The sequence below is a fragment of the Echinops telfairi genome, unplaced genomic scaffold (assembly GCF_000313985.2).
Source record: "Echinops telfairi isolate 266 unplaced genomic scaffold, ASM31398v2 ScPeMD7_7457;HRSCAF=8495, whole genome shotgun sequence".
Classification (NCBI taxonomy): domain Eukaryota; kingdom Metazoa; phylum Chordata; class Mammalia; order Afrosoricida; family Tenrecidae; genus Echinops; species Echinops telfairi.
The window spans coordinates 18,606,466-18,615,345 of record NW_022111357.1 but is presented as its reverse complement, the minus strand read 5'-3'; the positions used below and the strand labels follow the sequence as shown (position 1 = coordinate 18,615,345).

Below are 8,880 nucleotides of genomic sequence, written 5' to 3'. Positions count from 1 at the left end.
GGGAGGGCCTGTTGGCGCCCTGCAGCTGTGGGTGCTGCGGGCGCGGCGGCTGCGCCCGCGGGCTGTGCGGCCTCGGACCCGTTGGGGCCTGAAGTCTGAAGTGATGGTGCTTACCGCTCTCTCCGTATCTGACTTACTTGCCCACGTCCTTCACAGGTGTTGCGTATATAGGTGTTTATTACGTTTGGAAAATTCAATAAGCATTTCTTTGGGCTGCGGTTTACCTTGTTTTGTTTCTTGTAGGCTGAAGGGGATGCTAAGGGAGATAAAGCCAAGGTGAAGGATGAAGTAAGTCCTAACTATTGGGGGCCCGTCTCACATAGTGCGATGGGGCAAGGGCTGGACCACTGATGAGATCCGCCGTCTTACTATGCTCCATGAAGTTGGGGTGGACTTGAAGACCATAGGACTCCTTAAATGACAACCAGCAAGCCAGCCCTGGCTTTTAATTTGCTTTAGTGATCTCGTTTTCACCTCGGTCTGGAATCGGTTGGCACAGAAATTTAAAATTTATTTTTAAGACTCAGCTGGTTTATCGTCTGTTTTCTAACTTTTCCTCAAAACTTCTTTTATAGCCTCAGAGGAGATCAGCAAGGTTGTCTGCTGTAAGTGTGTTTGTTTTTACATATAGCTTCTTTCTTTATCCCTGAATCTTAATACGATGTGTGTAAAGACAATACTTTCCAAGAAGTATGGCTCGTTACTGGTTTTTTGGTATTGTACTCGATTTCAGACCCTAGCCCACTTAACAGTTTGCTGGTTCTGAAATTCTGGTGAGTGACCCACGTGGAGTGTTTCCAAGAGTTGCTGGGGGGGCAGTTCTGGACATGGGACATTGCCATGAAAACCAGCCGCCATACTCACTCCCGGGTACTGGTGGTGCTAAGGTTTTGATGGTGGCTTTTGTTTGTTTCGATCCATTGTCCTAACGTTCTTTCTCTCCCTCCCAAAGAAACCTGCTCCTGCAAAACCAGAGCCCAAGCCGAAAAAGGCCCCTGCAAAGGTGAGGGGCTGGGAGGCAAGCACACCTGCAGGGACTCCTACGTGTTACCATCAGGACATTGGCGGCTAAGTTTTGAGATAGAGCAAAATGATTGGAACTCTAGAACCTCAGTATTTCGGCATCATAGTGACCCACGAGAGAACGTCTATGTTTAATGTAGATAGCTTGACCTTATTCCCGCCATTTGTGTTACTAATGTCCAGTTGTGTTAACCAGTTTACAAAGGACTCTGAATTTTGGTTATTAAATACCCAAATTTGGAAGCTGACTTGTTACACTCACAAGTAACATTTCTGGTCACAAACTAAGCAGCTTGGCATCATTTGTTTATCTCAGTAGGTGAAGGGTTATTCTGTGATAGTTGTGTTTGTTGTTTTATGGTGTTTGAGGTTTGTTTTTTGTTCTTAATCTTCGATAAACCAATCCTACCTTGTGCCAAACTTAATAAAACATTGTGAAATGCGAAGAAAGTGTTCATTCCTGTCCCTCCTTCCTTTTAGAAGGGAGAGAAGGTACCTAAAGGGAAAAAGGGGAAAGCTGATGCTGGCAAGGACGGGAACAACCCTGCGGAAAATGGAGACGCCAAAACAGACCAGGTACCGCTGCGAGTTAGCCTGTTAGTGATGCCCAAAACCATTCAGCTGCCATTTCCCGAGGACCACATCACTTCAGTTGCAGTCTTAATTTCTTGAAGAGTGAAACAGAAATGAAATGGGCGTTTGTCTAGAGATGGGTTCCCAACCTTACGATTGATTGTCTCTTTTCGGGGGTGAGGGCGAGTAGGAAGAATTAGTTGGCAGCACCCCCAGTTTGACAGTATTGCTTGCTTTGTGAAACTTTGGGTGAAGGGTTTGCCTGTCGTCTTCCCGTTTGTTTAAATCCTGAGTTCTTCAAGTTGCCACTGTCCAGTGAAGGGGTGCTACGGCAAGGTGATTTTGACCCGGCGTGCTAGTATTACAAGTGAAATTTCGACTTCTTCCCCAAGAATAGCACTTGTAAAATCACAGACTTTTGGGGCCTTGGGTGACCATAGATCATCTAATCCTGGTGTGTTCCCCCACACCCAATCTGCCCACCTTGACTTTATAGCACGTAGATGGTGAGCCACCTCCACAGGTGACCTGGTCAGTCTCAGAAGTGTTACAAGTATCTGAAACTTGGGCATTGGAGCCAAAGAATGCTGTAGAGTGATCATTTCACGTCTGTCTGCTTTTCTTCCAGGCACAGAGAGCTGAAGGTGCTGGAGATGCCAAGTGAAGTGTGTGCATTTTTGATAACTGTGTACTTCTGGTGAGTGTACAGTTTGAAATACTATTTTTTATCAAGTTTTATAAAAATGCGGAATTTTGTTTTACTCTTTTTTTTTTTTTTAAAGCTATGTTGTTAGCACACAGAACACTTCATTGTTGTCTTTTGGGGGGAGGGGCAAATGTCACTAATAGGCTGTCTCCAAAGCTGGATAGAGTGGAAGACAACACCTTGTCCTGCTAGTTTTGAGGGACTCCCTCTGGGTTCCCAGGAGATGGGATTCCCTGACATTGACACATGTTAGCCGCCTTGGCACAAACACCTTGTGAGAGAGGAAAAGTACAGCTTTGTTTTTACATCCTCCATACCTTCTCCCTCTCTGCCTTCAGCATAGACTTGACTCCCATAAACCCAGAGACCTGTTGGGACTTGACCTCAAAACATTGGTTGTTAGTATGTTGGGCGATCTGGACTTTCCAGTGACGCCATCCTCGTGGCATCCCTCAAAAGAGCAGCGCCACCTTTGTTCAGACTGGTAATTCTGCCGTGTTCATTTCGTTCTCTGAAAGTCAGGGTCGGCTCGTGAAAAGTTGTTAAAACAACATGCTAAATGTGAAATGTCCACCCTCACTCTAAACTTTCCCCGTTCAGAGCATCAGCCTAAGACTTCAGTGGGTTTTACAGTGGCTTTCTGATTTTGGTGGTCCATTGAAGAAGGGAGTTTGAAAGTTGTTATATGCTGTTAACGATCGTCTGCCCATGTCCTGCCTGAATACCATGATTGTTTATGAAAAGTATCTTTAATAAAGCTGATACAATTTGGCTTGGGAATGTTGCCTCCAATCTTTTCCCACAGATGGGGCTGGGGGTGTATGGGTGAGCTAAGTCTTTGTCAACAGAGGCAATCTGCCCCGAACCAAGGGGTTGGGCTGTGGAGTTTCCATGTTCAACCGAGCAAATAGTCTTGTTGGTTTCTAGTCATCCTCCCAAATACCCAGGGCTAGGGAGCAGCAGGAAGGATCCCAAGAATGGGTTGGATGGCAGTACTGGATCTAGGAGTAGAGGATGTTCTGAAATCAAAGGTGTAGGTTTCAATTAGCCAGAGTCGGGAGGAAGTGTCTGGCACATACACCACTGATCACAGGAGGGGATGGGGCAGTGGTGTGTGTGTTGACAGACCCAAGAACCCTTTTCCTCTAGTGATAAACAAGGATTTGTGTGTAGGTCTTGTGCATTTGTGGGTTGATTACAATCAAATTTTTTAACACGTGTTTCTGGGAGGAACAGAGTAGAGGCTTATATTGCCTTTCCCCCTATATTATCACCAAACATCAATCTTTGCACATACAACACAAGTGTAATACCCATTTTATGGAGGAAATATGAGACACAACATGTTTGGGTGTACATTTAATTAGCAAAGTCGGGGTTCAATCCTCTTAATAGTTTGGGGGGCAGTTTCCCCTTTATAATTTCTGATTTAGACTGGTTTTAGGGTATCTTCTAGATAAAATGTCATTTGTCCACTTAGGCTATTTCTAACAATCGGTCTTAGTATGACAAGAATTTCTAGGTTGTAGGTGCTTTTTGGCTATCAGGAAGTATCATTTTGCCACATAGAAACTCTTAATATTTCTAGGAACTATTAATAGCTGCCTCAGATGGGCTAGAGGTACCAATGGTAGCTTTTGGTGTTTGAATCGAAAAGGACCACAATTAGGGTTACTTTATTAAAATCTGTATAGTCACATTTAAGATACTTGAGCCATTGACTTTCAGGTCTCATTCTGGTGTCCCCAGTGAAGGTTGAGAGACTTAACAAGTGAGAAACAGACTCGGATGTTAAGTGACTAGACGAGGTTCCTTCTGTTAAGATTTTTCTTTCATGGGAAATTCTTACTTATTAGACAAGGCTCTGGGAGTGCTTGTGATAAACCCAGAAACCAGACATGAAAATGTGGGAAGGACCTTGCTTCCAGACAAGCCCATCTTGAACTATGGTTGGATGCTAATGTAAAACGGTTCCCTCTGTCTCCAATCCTCAGGAAGAGTCCCTTCAGTAAAGTAATAGAACAGATGCAGCAGGGTCACTTATGCCCAAGACAAGTGCCTAGAGGTAGGCTGGTTCTAAAGGGCCCAGTGGACTTTTCTGTTCTGCCCTCAGCATGGTGTCCAGGTGCTCACCTTCCATGTCAGCTGTCCAGGCATGGTCACCACAGCAACATCCAGGGCTAGAAGGCTCACTTTTGTTGGCACTTGATTCATGTAAATAATTCAGTAGTTCAACTATACCAAGAAGTGTTGTATAATCTTTACCACAATCAATTTCAGAACATTTCCCCCATACTATTGTACATGAAAATCACGGACTGTGTCATGTGTCCTCTTTAGAAATGAGATTGTTCCCAGAGCCCTCGCAGCCTGTGTGGGGGCAGAACGCATTCATTCAAAAACCACTGGTCAGAGGAGAAGAGCCACTCACTGCGTCTGAACATTTCCTTGATGCCAGCACATAAAGTTTCCTCGGGAGCACTTGTTTGAGTCTCAACAGAGAGCCTTCCCAAAAATGCCAAGACTGGCTCCTGAGGGTGTAACGGGCCAGGTACGGTGAAGGCAGAGGTCAGCTCAGAAGGTTGGAGTGACTGTTGTGGCACCCGAAAGGAGTGATAGTGGTTGATTTTTCTCAAAGGACACAAGTTGGTCACAGGGGGCTTGTTGGGAAGGTATTTTAGTTGAAAGCTGCATCAAGGTCTCCCCTTCCTGACTGGACCTGCAGCTGCCCTAGCGTTAGGGAACCAGCCCCATGGACCCTACAGCCCCGCTCCTGCCCCTTCGGACCTTTTTCACAAAACCCTTACAACGGCGGTTCTCAACCTGCGGGTCAAGGCCCCTGTGGGGGTCGAAAGTCACCTAATTCATAACAGTGGAAAAATTATACTTGGGAAGTAGCAATGAAAATAATTTTATGGTTTGGGGGTCACCACAACATGAGGAACTGTATTAAAGGGTTGCGGCATGGGGAAGGTTGAGAGCTACTGCTTTAAAAGGATCATGGTTTGAGCCACTTAGGGATGTCAGAACTGCCTTTTTGATCATGCTGAAGAGCAGTTTGGGGTTGGGTTTTTTTATTAAATACTTTTATTGGGGGCTCTTACATCTCAACACAATCCATACATTCCTCCAGTTTGTCAAGCACATTTGCACATATGCCACCATCATTTTCAAAGCATTCTCTTCCCACTTGAGCCTTTGATATCAACTCCATTTCTTCCCTCCCCAGTTTGGGTTTTTTTTTTTTAATAAGTCATTTTATTGGGGCTCTTAACAGCTTTTATATCACATTGCATACATCAATTGTATCAAGCACATTTGTACATATGTTGCCTTCATTTTCAAAATATTTTCTGTTTAAGCCTTTGGTATCAGGTTCTCTTTTTTTATCCCCTCCCACCCTCATGGACCCCTGATGAATTATAAATTATTTTCATATCTTACACTGCCCGCTGTCTCCCTGCATCCACGTTATTATTGTTCGTTTCCCTGGGGAGGGCGGGGGACTATACATCATAGTAGTCAGTTGCCTGTTTCTCCCCCAGAGCAGTTTTCTACCTACGGAGGCAGGACTAGAGGAGGATGGGCTAGGCCTGGATGGAAGGCACGTTGAGAAACAATAGATTCACATTTTTTTCTGGTGGGACTGAAGGATTCTATGTATGCTTGTAGAGCTGAACTTAGGACTTCGCTCCTATGTCTTCAGTTCTCTCGGGTATGTACGCAGAATGGCATTGCTGCATCGTGTGGTAACTGCTGAAACGGTTTGAGGAAGTGCCAGACCGCTTTTCCGCCGCAGCACCACTTCTCGCACCGTGGCTGCGTGGTGGGCTCCACAGGCCCGCTGTGCCGGGCAGTGTTTTGTTCTGTTGTGCCTAGCGACAACCCCCAGCCGTGGGAGGGGTGTGCCTTCTCTACCTCTGATGTTCTCCTACATGTTCGGTTTGAGTTCTGCATTTTCCTAGTGACTAATCATTAACATCTTTTCATGTACTTAATGGCCATTTGAGTGTCTCCTGTGGATTAATACTACTCAACTTCTTTCCCAAGTTTTAAATTGGAATTGCCCCCACCTCCCTTCAAGAGTCCTTACCCTTGCAGGGCTCTGAGAGTCTGGAAATGGGAAGCAGAGGACCCCTTTTCTCTGGTGCTGCTCCCCAGCCCCTCCAGAGAGCCCACCAAAAGACAGCTTTGAAGGTTTTCTGCTCACACCCTGGGTTTTAGGAGCACAAACGAGACCCGACCTTGAATCTACTCTAAAGAGAACATTTATTAAATCTTATAAGAGACAAGACACAAACACATCATCCGGATGAGGGAGGCCACTAACGAGGTTGAAATGGCATCCCCGGGTTCTCTTTTTGTTGAGTTGTGTATATTGTATGTTCTTTATAGTGTGTGGCTCTAGAGCCTTACCAGATACGTGTCTGCAGATACTTTGTTCCCTTTCTCTGGTGGTTCTCACGTCAATAAAACCCTCTGACCCACAGATATTTGTACTTTTGATGAAGTCTAATGTGCCTCTATTTTCTTTGGTTATGTCACGGAGTGAACTGTTACCCTCAACGTAGGGGTTGATTTGGCTGGGCCGTGATTCTCAGTGGTCAGATGTAATTTGGCAGTTATGTAATGAAGTGCACACATGCACACCTCCATGTGACCAGCCTACCAGTTGTGGGGACCTGAGAGTGGGATATGATGGTCTTACTCTGGTCTCGGTCCCAATTTCACATACCCTTACATACTCGTGTATAAGCCGAGCTTTTCAGCACATTTTTGAAGCAGTTTTTGTGCTAAAATTAGGTGCCTCAGCTGGTATTAGGGTAGGCTTAAACAAGTATACGGTATATGGAGTTTTCCTGCAGGGTGACCTACATCACTTTTTATCGTATGTAAAAGGAGAGAGGGGATACCAGACTACCACCAAGAGAGAAAACATGGGGACAGAGCACATCCTCTGCTCCAAGGATCCCTGCACTGAACAACCTAGACCCAGCGAAGATGGCATCCAAGACCCACGCATGACCATTAGCTATTGAAGGAGGCGAGGATTTTCCCCTGGAGCGAGCAGAGAGAAAGCCCTCCGCTGGAACTAAAGTGTGCTGTCATCAATTCAGTTCCGATTTGTAGCAGCCCTGTAGGACAGGGTAGACCGACCACTGTGGGTTTCCACCACCAGCTCTTCACGGGAGTAGCAAACTTCATCTTTCGCCCACAGAGTGCACCAGTGATTTCAAACCGCTGACCTTGTGGCTAGCAGTCTAAAGCACAGCCACTATACCACCAGGAGTCATTCTCCTAGAACTAGTGCCCTGAATTCATACTTCGAGCCTCCTAATCTGTGAGCGGTTGTTTCCAACTTGCTTTCTCTTACAGCAGCACGGGACAGCTAAGACAGGGTACCCAGCTTGTGCTTTTGCTGTCGGAGCTAAGAAAGCACTGTTTAATCACAAAGTCATGAAGCTTGTCTTGGGTTTTCTTCTAAGAGTTTTGTAGTTTTAGCTCATACATGGCAGTCTTCAATCCAGACTGGACCGACTGTTTTATTTAGTGTACTGGGTTTAAGGACTTGCTCATTTTAAAAACTGCTCTGGACTTCTTGTGTTTTCAAGCCTCCAAGCCACTGCTCATCTCGTTTCCCCCTGGGGTAGCGCCTTACATCTGTTAGGCACCCTTTTCTCTGTGTGACACCCCACGGAGGACTGGCCATCTGCCAGTGCTCCCACAACTTCCATTCTCCCACAGCTATCGCCGAAGTCAGTTTCCACCACCCTCCTGGACAGTCCCCTCCAGGGTGCTACAAATTGAACTGGGCCAAATGGAATTCATTTTGTTCTGAGCAAACCTACCACCCCTGCTTCACCTCTATCTAATAAGTCTACCACGGTATTACACTCCATCCCTCAAGCAAGAAACCTTAAAGTCGCCCCCTAGTGTTCTCTCACTCCCCACCACTACATGCAGCCAATGGGTCTCTCAGTCACAATGACCTTAAAAAGTTATTTCAAAAGTGTTTATCATGGAAAATGTTAAATAGATAAAATATATTTGTTCAATATATGAAAATATGTGAAATATATATCCTGCATAATATATAAATAGGAGCTTATTCAAGTTGGTACCAAGGCCTTTGATATAATCTCCCATTTATAGAAATATATTGCGGTTCTTGTATATAAATACATATATTTATAAATACTAAAATGTTCAACTTTTTAAAATACTTAAAATGTTAAAAATATGAAAAATAGAATAGTATAATAAATTGTGCACCCATCACACGGCATCAGCAATTATGAACTGTGGCCAGTCTTATTTAATTTATACCATGCCCATGTCCTCCCCCTCCTACCATAACCTGACATGACATCTATAAATATTTTAGTATACAGCTCTAAATAATATGGGCTCTCTTTTTAACATGACCATAATATCATTGTACCAAGCCACTGGCGTGTTCCAGCGTGAGCAGTGCTGACTCATCGTGACTTCATGTCCAGCACTGCACCCTCCTGCAGCCATGGCCATGGTTAACCAGCAGTTCTCAACCTGGGGGGTCGAACGACCCTTTCACAGGG

At 45.0% G+C, this 8,880-nt stretch overlaps 1 protein-coding gene across 1 annotated transcript in view; it reads left to right on the top strand.

The window, feature by feature from the left end:
* The window catches only part of HMGN2 (high mobility group nucleosomal binding domain 2), a 3,587-nt gene extending 1,228 nt beyond the window's left edge, over positions 1-2,359 (top strand). The window contains exons 2-7 of the mRNA XM_045298926.1: positions 26-106; positions 244-288; positions 576-605; positions 953-1,003; positions 1,504-1,599; positions 2,225-2,359. Coding sequence (XP_045154861.1) covers positions 26-106; positions 244-288; positions 576-605; positions 953-1,003; positions 1,504-1,599; positions 2,225-2,260 — 339 coding nt within the window. The 3' untranslated portion in view covers positions 2,261-2,359. The remainder of the gene's footprint in view (positions 1-25; positions 107-243; positions 289-575; positions 606-952; positions 1,004-1,503; positions 1,600-2,224) is intronic.
* The last annotated feature ends 6,521 nt before the right edge of the window (positions 2,360-8,880 follow it).